Below are 14,180 nucleotides of genomic sequence, written 5' to 3'. Positions count from 1 at the left end.
TAGCTATGTCTTGCGAATATGTATTCCGCTGATTTTATGCCAGCCTGTGAATTATGCTAAGGAACGATAGGGAGACTGACCGCATAGATTCGGCAGCATGAGGTGGTAGGCCTCCCTGACTTGGAATATATTCTCCCTCACTGATAGTCATAGAGTGGGATGAACAGACAGAGTTTCTCCATGGCAGTGAAGGACCCACTAAGTGACATGAAAAATTGGAGTAACGCTATAGGCCACAAACAAAGCAAAAAATGTAGGCCATAAGTGCATTGTAGGGACATATCAAAGTGTAGAAAAATAAATTTGGAGTATGTTTTTATTTAAATACCCAGCAGAAGGTATACGTTTTATTGTTACATCATGAAAACAGCTAGTTAAATTGTTAAAGTTGGACAGTGGCCAGCCATGGCACCAGTTTGTACACATATTTGGTTAACTGCAATTTTGAATACAGTTTTCTACTCATCCTTACCTGGATTGTCTGAGTTTCTCTAGCTGCACAATGACTTTCACTATATATCCACGTGGAACTAGTTTTATAAGAAACGTACAGAATTCTAGTAAAAAAAATACAATTCTATAAATATATAATTTTTGTGACATCAACTTACTAGATGCCACTGATATGTTATTACCAGATGCCACTGACATGTTATCCACCTAAAAGTATCTGCACTGAGCAACATAGAGCATGCTGTGTTTTTATCTCCAACCACGCTGGTAGAACTTGTACATACTGGAATCTGCACGCACTTAACAATTTTATTCTGCTACCTCTGTCCTTCTGCAAACCAATAGGGTATATAAGGCATCTATCCTCACCAAAATAAAACATTTCCCTGGAGTAATTGTTTAATAAGATAAACTGAACTATTTTATATGGAAAAGAGTATTAAAAGGTCAGAAATATGTTCATACATCTTATAAAGACACTTATCTAGCTCTGTACACCCAAGAATGACAAAGATTGGGTCTAACACTGCTGACCTACCTATCTTTGTGGGGATTAGCTATGTGAGCAATTATGGCAGGACAGTGACAGGAAATGGAAAAATTCTGAGCTATTGCAATGAAGGTTAAACAAAAATGTAAAGGCAGGATTTTCATTTAAATTATACTTATCAATTAGCTGAAATTATATCTTATCTGCATACTGTTATTAATCTGTAGTTGTTATGATATAATATATTCATAAAACGGTTTAAAGTTTAGTCTCTTATCTCTGTATCATGCCTTTAGCTTCACCCCCACCCCCTAATGATAATACATTTCAGCTTTTCTCATCTCATGTTCTGCATGCTTATTTTGTATTACCTGCTATATATTTCTGCAACAATTCTGGATGTAATTTAACAGATAGCATTAATACTGATGCTCTTACAAGAAGAACTGCATTCATATGCAAATCTCTGAGCTACAAGTGGTTCTCCTTTGATGTGACACTAACAGCAGTACTGCGCTGTCTTGTTCTCAGAACGGAATCCCTGCATGGAGTACAGTCATGGTGTCCTAACTGACTGCTGTTAGGAAGCTTTACAGAAACTGGTACCAGCTTTTTTTCAAGTGTGAAATGAAGTGTGCTGATTACCGTGAAAATGATAAAGGAGAACAGTAAACACATCTAGATAGCAGAACAGGATCATTTCCAATAATGTGATTCTGTTCTTCTATGCCTGAATACTCACTTTACATTGGAATATTTTCAGAGCTATTTAAGGTAGTTTGAGAATACCTGTAATCCTGAAGCTGCCATGTAGAGTAGTATGTTTACTAGCCACAGAGTTGTGCATTGACCTTTCATCACAAATGTCTAAACATGCATAATAAACACTGTTGCAGTAATTCAGAGATAGGAGGTTAAACTCATTTGAATTTGCAGAGTGATAAGCCTTCTCCATATATTCCCAACAGCCTGATTTGTTTTGTCCCGTCCAGCTTGAATTTATCACGTATGTTTCACATTGTTGCCAGTACCCCCCCCCCCCCAAAAAAAAAAGGTCTCCCTTCCCTGGCAGTTTAAATTCATTCTCTGACTCTACACCATTTTAAATAACTATGGGATCTCATGCCTTAAACATTCTGATAAAATGCTTTTCATTCTGTCTTTATAACTGAGTCTTTCTGTAGATCTGTAAATGTTACAGTTTCAAAGTACTGTGTTCTGTGCATGTGTATTCTTAGCAAAACATTGAAAAACATTGTACATTTCTCTTTTGCATTTGCATCTTTATCAAGTTTTCAGGTACTGCTTCAATAACTTCTAAAAATATTATAAACCCAGCACACACTTATGTAAACAGTGCTCTATGACTGAATTAATTCAGCAGTGCTTGAGGAACAGAAACACTTTTATTTTCATTGTACCAGTTTCTGAAAATGTGACTAAAATAACCAGTAGTCTCATTTTTGCCATTAACAGAATGAAAGACAGGCAGCATTTGTGAGTAATGTCATATTCACCATTAACAAAGTAAAAAACAGGCAGTATCTGTGTTGACAATTACCTTTGCTGCATCTAGCATGCAACATATGAACCCTGCAATCTGTTGCAAAAAAAAGTACCAATATATGAATGTTAATAGAACTATATCAAAATAAATTAAAATGTTGCCAGTGATACTATTGCTAAATGTTATGGAATCCAGTATGGCACAGTAAAAAAACTGCCTACACAGATGGCAGACTTTATTGAGCACCATGAAGGAAATAATTGTTGAATTTGGCACAACGTTTGCTGTCTAAGCTGAGGAAACATAAACCAGACTCAAGGCCTTACGCAAAAGCGAATAATGTTTAGGTCCACTGCAAAGCAGACCATGGCCTAGTCACTAGATGTGCAGCTAAAGCTGTGGCATTTAGGCATGAAGGCCAAATTCTAATCTTCAGGTAAGCATATGAAAGCTTGGCCTTCAGATAAGCAGGCTGGGCCATACATTTCTGGTGAGAAGAGCGTGTAATAATCCTCAGTTAGAAGGTAAAGTTCTAGTCCTCAGGGGAGCAGACCAGATGTAACTGATCTGGACTTCCCACACTACCAGTGCTGGAGCTCCCATCACCCAAGTCTCTGGGCCCACATGGCAGGTTCAGCTCAGAAGAGCCAGCAGGGCTGGCATCAGACCTGCTTACACATTCTTCCTCTAAGACCAAACAAAGCTCCTTTAGCTCCAGATTTTCCTTGATGAAGTCCTCCTGAAGCCTCTCTAGCTTAGCAAGTTTCTTTAGGTACCCCCCAAGATCCTCTCGCATTATTTTTGCTGCATGGTGTCCAAATAGTTGCCATTCTCTGGCCAATTTTTTTACCTTCAGTCTGTCATCATCCAAGAAACAACAGAGGTCTCTTAGCTCCTGGTTTTCCTCCTGTAGTTTGCGGTTCACCACTTTTAACTCTCTGATTTCCAGCAGGTGCTCCTGCAACTGTTTATTAACCTCTTTGATAAGTCTACCTCTCTGGATCAAGGTAGAGATTTTCTCAGACTCTTCCTTCCTCAGCTTCTTAACTAGGTCCTCTTTAGTGTAAGTCAATATTTCTTCATCAGACATCTTGGATAGGTCTCTGTCGAGCAGCTCACAATCCTCGGTCATTGTTTCTTATTTGTAAAAATACAGATACTGTTCCTCAGTGTTTCATTTTCAAGTGCTATAGCGTAATCACCCTAAAGACAGAACGGCTTATGTTTATGCTTTGGTATTTTGCAATGACGCTGTTCTATAGATGATCCCAAGTTTTGCAAAAATATATACATATATATGGTACTGTTTGTAATAAAACAGTAAAATATTACAGCGCTTTGCGCGATACGGAAGTTCTTCTGCAGAAAAGGGTGCAACACGCTGTAGACAATATATATGTATATATATATATATATGTATATATATACATAAATCAAGCAAACAAGATGTAATGCCAAACCTTAATATGACCCTTAGAATAAAGCGCGTTTTCTGTTCAGATTCCCGTGTCAGTTAATGTAAAATGCAGTATCAATGGAAAAAAATCCAGAAATCCACGCTTCTTAGTCAATATTTGCAATTGCGGTATCATCCATCAATCCAAAAGCCTGGCAGAAATCCACATTAATGAAAAGGATGATTAAACTGATCACCTCTGCCCAATAAATAACGCAAAATATTCCAGGAAAATTCCTTAGACCATACATTCGCGTCGTAAGGAAGGGACCTGCCCAAGTCAGCGCACGGAAGGCAGGTAGAGCGCTGACCGCGGCCGAGCCTCGGACGTAGAGAATGACGGTGCCCGTGGGTTTTGTAGCAGCGGCAGAGCAGGCGGACCAGGTCCGGGCGCGTGCGGGCATCCAGCTGGACTGCGAGCCTTGGCTGCAGGAACTGAGCGCCTGCCTCCAGGAAATAAGGCGAGAAGGGAAAAGCAGCCTGACGTCAGGATGTGCAAGAGCCTTGAAATAACAAAGCAGCCAGGATCAGTACATCCTTCCTGGCTGCAGCTAACAATGAGCTTGGTTCGGCGAGGGGGGGGTCTCCTTCCTGGTGGGCCACCGATACAGCGGCAGTTTTGTATCGTTTCTGTAAAACTTTCGATGCTTAACCTCAACCCTCTAGAATGCACACCAATGAAGGCAATATAAACCCACAAGAAATAACAGCAAGCTTTTTGCCGCACGTCCAGCACTTGCTCATCTCTCTTTGTGAATGGACACTAAAAAACGTGCAAGAGTCACAGTCATTAATAGACATACATAGTGAATACTTGAGGTGTGTGTGCGCGTGTGTGTGTGTGTGTGTGTGTGTGTGTATAATACATATATATATATATGTATGTATATATGTATATATATATATGTATATGTATATATATGTATATATATATATATGTATATATGTATATATATGTATATATATATATATATATATATATATATAAACTTTACATAGATATACATATAAACATGTGTATATGCATTTGTGCATATATATAAAACTGTAAGTGATATAGGAAATATATCTGGGTACACATTCTGATGACTTGACATAAAAATCTGTGTAATATAAGAAGCATCTCTGGGTACACATATTAGTGCAGAAAGGCTGTTGTGGATAAGGCTACAGGAAAAGGTGATGTTGCCTAGTTCTTATGCCTCTCAACCTATGGTAACAACATTACAGATTACTGAACATTCCTTCAGTAGTCCTAAGAGATATTCACTAAGTGCAGAACTTTCTTATTTTATACAGCAACAAGCCTGCAAATGCCAGACCATAAACGACTGCTAACAAGTCATTTTCTAAATTTTAACACAGATATATAGATATTAATGTATAGTTTTACTTTTACATCTAATAAAAACATAAGTTAATATTCTGGCAGAAGACAAAATCATGGCACTGCCAATGGTTCTGGAATATTTATTAGGGTTTACCATCTCCATTCTTGTAACAAAGAGACAAAGAGGGAGCTTTATCCATGTCAATCAGTGAAGTTACAGCATTATCTCAAATAATTTAACTACTTTTGTGCAAGCCCAGCACTAAAAAAGGTGTGCAGTTGGCACCCAGTCATGTTCCTACAAAAACAGTGAAAGCGATGCTGAAGTCTAAATAGTAAAGTATTTTTGTAGCACTAATTACCTTGCTGTGGTGACATAGGTGGTTCAGAGATGGATATGGTGATGCCTGATGCTTACCTGGGGAAGGGATAGTGATGAGCAGCTATGTTATCCCTCCAAGCTGGGCATCACAAAGGGTGAAATTAGAATAAAAAACTTCACCAAGGCAAACTATACCCTCCTAGATGAAGCTATAAATGCATTCCAAGCCCCACCCCAAGCTGAAAGTGGTAACTACACTAAACCTTACACTAAAGCCCTGTAGAATCACTTGCATAAGTGTATAAACTCAGTTGTACCAGACAGAATCAAAGCCAGAGCCCTAAGTAAAATCAAGCTGCCATGGTGGACTTCCAGCATCAACAAACTCTACAATAAATGCAAAATGTTGCTGTCCAAGAAAACAAAAGACGAGGACCTGACAATGGAAAAGCACCCTCCTCAGCCTTAAGAGGCAAATAAGACAACTTGTTAAATCATCCAAGAGCTCCTTTGAGAGAAACCTAGCAAGTACTGCCAATGTAACCATAAGGCCTTTTACAGCTATGTGTGAAACCTAAAGGGTAGGAACCAAGCATGTTCAGAACTGATGGCCAACGATATCACACACACTGACCCTACAGAGATAGTGAACCTGCTAGTGGATAGGTTTGGCAAAAATTTCACTCCCTTATCCCCTCCTTACTTACAACAAACCCTCCTGCAAACATCCCTCCCACCTTACATATCTGAAGAACAGTCTTCTAAATAGGCTAAAATATGAATTAACATCACCACTAAGCACCCTTTTTAATCACAGCCCAATCGCAGGGTTTCTTCCTGCGGAATGGAGAACAGCTATGGTTACTCCCCACCACAAAGGTGGCCTAGCAACAGACCCAGGGAAATTACAGACCCATAAGCCTGACCAGCCTCATCTGTAAGGCCATGGAATGTATCATTATGGGACCTCATAAATAAAGACATAGGTGACCTCTGGACCCTACCCAATTTGGCTTCATTAAGGGCAGATCCTGCCTGTTAAATCTGGTGGATTTCTTTGAAAGTGTGACCAAGGCTACTGATGAGAGCAAATTTGTGCACATAGCATACCTCAACTTGGCAAAGCCTTTCAACACAATCCCACATACAGGTATTACCAATAAACCTAGCAAACTGAATGTAAACCCCTTTGTTGTAAGATGGGTTGCCAGCTGGCTCACAAACTGGACACACACTATCAAAGTGGGTGACTCCACATCAGCCAGCAGACCTGTTACCAGCAGGGTGCTACAGGGATCATTGTTGGGCCCCCTACTTTTTGGTATATACTTCTCAGACGTTCAGGTCAAAACTAGGTTTTTAGATGGCTGCAAACTAGATGCAATCACTGAATCCCCAAATGATGTCAGTATACTCCAGGATGGTCTCACACAGACCAACAACTGGTGTATTTGTCACAGTCTCAGACTGAATCCAAAGAAATGCATCATCATTCCCTTCAGCACAAACAATGTCCCTTCACACTATCAAATCAATAACAACACCCAAAGTACCCATGAAGTGGTAAGGGACCAGTGATCACAGGCTTGACTGTGACTTTAACTTCAACCACCACATGTCTACCATTGTAAGGAAATCTTACCACATAGCTCGCTTGATTAGCAAAGGTATCACCTAGAAAGCAAAAGAAGTTATAACCCCCTGTATTCTGCACTTATCTAGCCATAACTGAGTATAATGCTCCATTCAATATGTACCTACTAAGCATTTACAGCAATTAGAGAGACCGCCTAATGCCACTCCCATAAAACAAATAATCCCAATTTGTAGTATCAAATTATTTTATTATATTAAAGAACAACACAGCACTCTCTTTCTCTTGCTTTTTGTACAAAATAATGTATTAATTCTGCCAGGACCACCCAGCTGTTAACAGACATCTGCTCTTGAAAAAAAAGTACCTACTTTACATCCAGCAGTCTCCCCTATTATTGGTCTGAACTTCACAGCTAGAAACTCCACAGGGATTTTAACATCTACATTCATCAGTCATGTAGGATGAAAATTTGCCATCTTCTCAGGTTTCCCTTACAATTTAGTATTTCCATGAAGCATGATTCACACTTTGATTTGGAGGTTCTCCTTACTTTATGCCCTTTTAGGAAATATCTTTAACATACTCTGCCTTTAATCTCACCACCTTGAAAAAAAAATAATTTGGGAACCCATCAAATGCTGCTGCTTCCCCTCCTCTTCAGATGATGTGTACCTTCAAGTATTTTAGGTATGTCAATGTCCCTGCTAAGTTCTTCCTTATACCCATCTCCCAAGTGCCTCACTACCCCACTCCTATCCTTCCTCACCTATTCATTCCGCCTCATCTCCCCTCTCAGACAGACCACGGTAATATTCCCTGAATACCTTTTACTTTTCTTTTGATGGCAGTACAGTCTTTCCTGTTATTTTTGCCACTTTATTATCCCAGTAAATGTAATAGCAGTAACATGAAAAAGAGCAAAAGCTACCCTTACCCAAAGTGCAGAAACCTAAATCCCTCTCAATATGTTAGATCTCTTTCAGTTCTGCCCACTTTTGTAAGTGTTCTGAGAAAAACGTAACACCCAAATCACTGCATGTACACATAAATATTCAACATTTTCCATACAGAAGCAGAATTTTCTGGACAGGAAGAAGCATGGCAACGTTTTACAGACCCTCACAAATGGCATCCTAATATTTATTTGTTTGTTTGTTTGTTTGTTTGCTTAGTTGCTTGTTTGTTTCCAATTCATTTGCTGGGATTGCCAAACTGAGCTCAGCTGCTGAAACAAGGTTTTACTTCATTGCGGACAGAAGTCAAAAGAAAGTTGAAACAATAATTTTGTGCAGTACATGAAGATGTAAACTATATAGCAAAGAAAAACGTGCAGATAAACAACTTAAGTAACAAGGTCGAAAATGATTATGTAATGCATTTAACATAGTGATAAACCTTATGTAACACATTCAAGCAACACAGTGATATTGGCAGGATGCATGCAAGCTGTTTTAATATTTTAAAGTATATTAGGTATGAGGAGAGATATGCTATCTCCTGTTTATCATGATTCTCAACGTCAGGCAGACAGTCTAACAGGCTCCATGTCATAGACATGATTAATGAGTTTGATCTTGTTAAGCACTCCCTTCTACTTATTGTCCTGCATTCAGCCAGCAGTAACAGCACCACATTCAGCAGGATTGAAAAATACCTAACAAACAGGTACGTCTGCATCAGGAGAATCTCCTTGCTCTCAGATTACTCGCCCTCAAACAAGTATTCTCAGAGTTTCTGTTCTTGACCCCCCCTTTTCTCAACTGACCCTCAACCAGCTCTGAGCAGATGTACCTCAACTATCTTTAGAACTATATACTGAAGATAGAGTTCTCTACAGATCCACTCCTTAAGCTGTAGTCATTAAGAAACAACTAGAACAAAACTCACCACCTGGCTTGAAAAAGAAATGCAATTCATTCTTAACCTAAAGAAAACCAAAGCAATGACATATGGTACAAAGGTGAAACTACTGTCAAACAACTGGCACATTCCTATCAAAGACTAACAACCTCTTGAAAGTATTAATACTTCAGATACCTTGGTATCTGGCTTAAACAGAAACTTGAATTTCACTTTCATGAATATCAAACAGAGGATAAAATAAATCACTTTTCCGGTCTCCAAAGAGGACAGCTGTTATTAGCAAAGGCATACTCCAACCACACCTTTACTACAGCCCCTCCCCCATTACATCTTTTTCCAAAAACTCTTCTTATTATCAGCTACCATCAGCAGGCACTGCCACTTTATTTTCCTAGCTCCATTACAGAACATCTCACCTCAGTCCAGTCTTATAGACAATTGGCTAGCGCCACGGCGCCACTACATGGGAATGATGTGCTATTTCCTCCATTCTCATTCATTTCAAGATTTGACTCATTCCCCATCACAGCTGGCTCGCTTTCAATTAGATGAACTCATTATCACTTCAGCATAATTTCCCTCATTTTACAAATCCTTTTAACAAACTCCATCACAACTTCTCCTTTCTTGCTCCCAAAACGTTGGAAATCTCTGCCACCTTCTGCCAAAAACATTAATGCCCACTCTGAATTCACGGCCTTCCCAAAATACATGTTATTAAAAGCCAAAAGCAAGTGGTTTCTCTGCCTTAATGCCTCTCCTATCTGCAGTGAAGTAAAACCTTCATTCAGCAGCTGATTACAAAGATCTTGTAAAGCTCATTTTTACTCTTTTCCTGTCCTTCCAAATTTTATAAACATCCTCTTCTGTGCTTTTCTCTACTTTGGAAATATCGTAAATATAATAGATCACAGTTTTTTGTGTTTATATATACGTGTGTGTAAGTTGATGCCAATATATATATATATATATATATATATATATATATATATATATATGGATCTAGTAGTACTTATCAAATCAACATTACATCAATATGGACGTCAACACACTAATGTCAAAAAAACAAAAGCCGGTATGCTTCTGTGCATGCACCGAGGTTACTTCTTGGAACATGCAGAGTTTAAAAAAAAATGTTTTTTATGAAGGAGCAAGCCTCCTTGCACCCCAGCACCCCCTATTATTTGTACATATTAACTCCAAGGTCACACAATTCCTGGAGAAAGAGCATATTAACCAATGCCGGAGATTGTCCATTATCACACAACTGTTAACCATCTGCATTGTCAGGCAAAGTGTGTCAACAATACAACAATACAGAGGTCAATTTTACCTACACTCGACCAATAATATGTAAATGATACATATATATATATATATATATATATATATATATATATATATATATATGTGTGTGTGTGTGTGTGTGTGTGTGTGTGTGTGTGTGTGTGTGTGTGTGTGTGTGTGTGTATATAGATACTGCACAAAATTATGTTAAGACTCCATTTATATTTGAGTATACATTTCCAAGCTGCCTCGGAAAATGTCCTGCTAAGTAAATTCAAAAAAATAAATAAATAAAAAACCTTCCATTCTTTTTAAAACTTGCACACTATGAGACTACTGTCTACTGTCTGCTTTCACTGTCACCCACTACATTGCACTTATACTTGCCATCTCATCCCCTCAACTTTATGTTACCCTGTCACTGTTTCATAGTGACTGTGGTACATGCACTACAGGCTCATTGTGGTAGAGAAAGACATCCACATTCAGCAGGCATGTTACAACCTTTAGCATAACCACTAAAGAAAGACTAGGGCCACAACTTTTGCACATGGCAGCAAAATGCTTACCAGATATATGAGATGTGGCAAAACCAAAAGGCATATTAAATGATAATAAAGAAAAACTAGAAATGCACTTTTAGCCAAAGAATGTGCAACTTGAGATATGTAAATTCAGAAGTGGTGTTCAGAAACAGAACAAGTCCACAAACTTCTGTTACATTAGTCTGAGTCTAGCAAGAGACTGTAACCTTTATGACACAGAAAAAGAGATAAAAACACAAATACTCAGGCATGCGGCTTAGTAAGAGTAAGGAGGACGACATCATCAGACACATAAAAGGCCCTTGGAGGAGGTTCTGTATTTTGCAATGTCCCTACATATGCAAAAAATAAATGCCAGTAATATGAAGGAATACAAAACAAGAACTATTAAGGTAGGTAGTTTGAAAATGGTGAACAATGATAAGAAGTAATGAACTATAAAAACAAAAGATGCATATTAGAACATAACCAGGAGGAAATAAGAATGAGGTCTGATGCCATGGAAGACATTAGTTACAATACCCATGTCAAGGTCTGTGTCCAGCAAAGGCTAAGATGTCTTCTATGTAGAAGAAGAAAGATATTTTGCTAGAGTATGCAAAGGTAACAACAGAAATGAAAAGCCTTAGTTGAAAGATAAATTGGGTTGCTTAAAAATGAAAGATAGGCAGAATGATAAGTCATACATTCATAACAAATGTGCGTGAACATAGCAAAAACAGGGACCCTGACAAAGATGAGTACACCTGCATGCACACAATAAATGAGAACAGAAAACACAAGGCTAGGCAATATAATGAACGCAGAGATGAGGATGCTGATAGATTCTGGGGCATCTGTTAGCTTTTTGTCAAGTCACATTTATAAAAATTGTTAAGCCACAGCCAGGGTTGCAGATGGACAATATAAGACTACATGCCTACACTTCAGAAGTGAGTCTCCTCATTTATGGATTGGTTTGAGGCAGAACCAAAGTGAATGACAAAGTAACGAAAGCTATTAAAATGTATTTGAAGAGTATGAAGGAGTTTTCAAATTGTTGGATGATGTAAGCTGAAATACATACGGCAGTCTTTTAGATGAACACAACAAACTGTTGTAAATAATTAGGCTGTTACAAAACTGTCAGGTCACTGCCTAGACTCTGATTTCATGTCATTAGCCCAGACATAGAGAATATCTTTTCACCTGAAAAAGAATGCAGAAAAAGGGATATAGAAGATGGAAAAAATAAACTTAACTGTAAAGATAACTGGTCTTATAACTTAGATTTTTAAACATAGTTACTTTCCAAAACCTAAATGGCCTGATGAAGTGAGAATATATAGTGACATGACAGCTGCCAGCTATGTAATATTAATAGAGATAAAAATCTTATACAAAGTGAACTCAGTAGGCCAATGGTTTTTAACAAACAGGTTTTAAGATCAGGTTGCCAGGTTCCATATGGTTGTACTACGTTCATTAAGCAGAAACACTGATGCCCTTTTAACACAAATAGGCCTGATGATATACAAAAAGTAGATATCTTGTATGATCTCTGTATCAGAAATATTACAGAATGTGGTAAAACAATTAATATAAGGAATTGAGAATGTAAAAAAAAATCTGCAGTGATGCTATAATAATATATGTAAAGAGAAAAAAGTGCATGATGAAACATTAAGAAGGAAGTGCAATTAGACTGAACAAATGGACCTCCTGAATGAGGAAATATGGATTTGGTAAAAGTGTATTTGAATTGTGTGGCTTCATATTCTTAGGCAAGCAAATGTTACCCAACCCTATAAAGAAAAGAAACCACAAAAATGACCGACCCATCATTCCAAAGAAAAAGATAAATACTTCAATCAACAGTATAAATAAAACATAATATTAAAAACTATTCAATTAAAGCCTATTCAATATAACAACAGTTCAGATTTTAGCACCTTTAAATGTGAATGTTGCAAACAATTTTCTTTCATTGATACTGATGAAAGCGCTCAAATTTTAGATACCATCAGACAGTGGAAAGTGCCAGGTAGATATAATTGTAAAACCGAGAAAATTGTATACCTGGCAAGATGCAATTCATACACTGCATTTTATATTGGGAAGACCAAGAATGCACTCAGTAAAATAATATACCAACACAACTATAGTATCATCAGACAAGATAGTAAGAGCACACTAGCAAGGCCTTCATTAATACGTGATAATTTTGTTAAATTTAAATTTTCTATTTTGGAAAAAATCAATTATATGACATATGGGGGGAATGGAAAACAATTTGTTATAGAAAGAATTGACCTGGCATTTGAGAATGGACACATCAAATTCACCAGGACTGAATGACACTATTTCTATTACTAGAGAATTAAAATGTAGAACTTCTAATTATTTTGCATAATTTGATATTGAGGAAGTTTTAGTCTATAATATTATCTTTTATTTATATTGTTGATGCAGGTGACTTAAAAAAAACTTCAGGTAATTAATGAAATGTGTGGATGGGATGTTACTTAAAGGCTTGTTTAATGGTTAATTCAGTTCTGATTAAGTCCCAGACATAACAGGGATGAAAGTGCTTAACTGAAGTTTTATGTTTTATTTCTTTCACAGTGTTTAACTAAAGTATTTATCTTTTTTCTTCGGAAAGATGGGTCAGTCATTTTTGTGGTTTCTTCAAGGTTTTTACGCCTGATTTGACTCATTTCCTAAAGGACTTATGTGAAAGAAAAGGCAATGTATGGCATATTCACACCTGCAAATGCAAAACTGGTAGGGCAGTTACTAAGTATGATAATTGCAACTTGAGTTTTTGCAAAAGGCTTGTATAATCACTGTGCTACTGAGACAGCTTATAAAAAAGTGTGCCATTTGAGTGATCTAAAAACATACCCTAGGACAGTGATGGCAAACCTATGACACACTTGTCAAAGATGACACACGCCACTACGTTTTGGGTGACATATCAATGATCACCAACACCTGAGTTGCCAAAGACATTGCTTTTGCATTCATTGCTCACGTTAAGTGCACTGAATTATTTTGGGTTTGGCGTGTCAAAAGCTCCTGGCACAAAAGGTTCATCATCACTGCCCTAGGACAATTAAATAAAGGCCTAAACTTGGAGGCAGTTATGTTCTACTTTTGCACACAGTACAGAACAGCAATGGATGATGCTGTTAGCACAGACACACACACACACACACACACACACACACACACACACACACACACACACAAACACACAAAAAACATTAACTACATCAAGAAATATAAACTAGTGCATTCCATGTTAAATTACAGTATCTGTAATAGTTGACAATGGCAAGTCTCTCAGAA

The 14,180-nt window shown here is 37.7% G+C and overlaps 1 protein-coding gene across 1 annotated transcript; it reads right to left on the bottom strand.

Annotated features, from left to right (window-relative positions):
- Positions 1–2,330: 2,330 nt before the first annotated feature.
- On the bottom strand, positions 2,331–4,630 carry CCDC85B (coiled-coil domain containing 85B). The gene has a single exon (XM_044078212.1). The coding sequence runs from the start codon at positions 3,580–3,582 to the stop codon at positions 2,983–2,985; it is 600 nt and encodes a 199-aa protein (XP_043934147.1). The 5' UTR covers positions 3,583–4,630; the 3' UTR covers positions 2,331–2,982.
- Positions 4,631–14,180: the final 9,550 nt, after the last annotated feature.

This window comes from Protopterus annectens, chromosome 7.part0 (genome assembly GCF_019279795.1).
Source record: "Protopterus annectens isolate FY-2018-M chromosome 7.part0, PAN1.0, whole genome shotgun sequence".
NCBI classification, from domain to species: Eukaryota; Metazoa; Chordata; order Ceratodontiformes; family Protopteridae; genus Protopterus; species Protopterus annectens.
This window is presented reverse-complemented; position numbering and strand designations above follow the sequence as displayed.

Coding starts and splice junctions, on each gene's coding strand:
- CCDC85B (XM_044078212.1), bottom strand. CDS start 3,582: ATGACCGAGGATTGTGAGCTGCTCGACAGAGACCTATCCAAGATGTCT.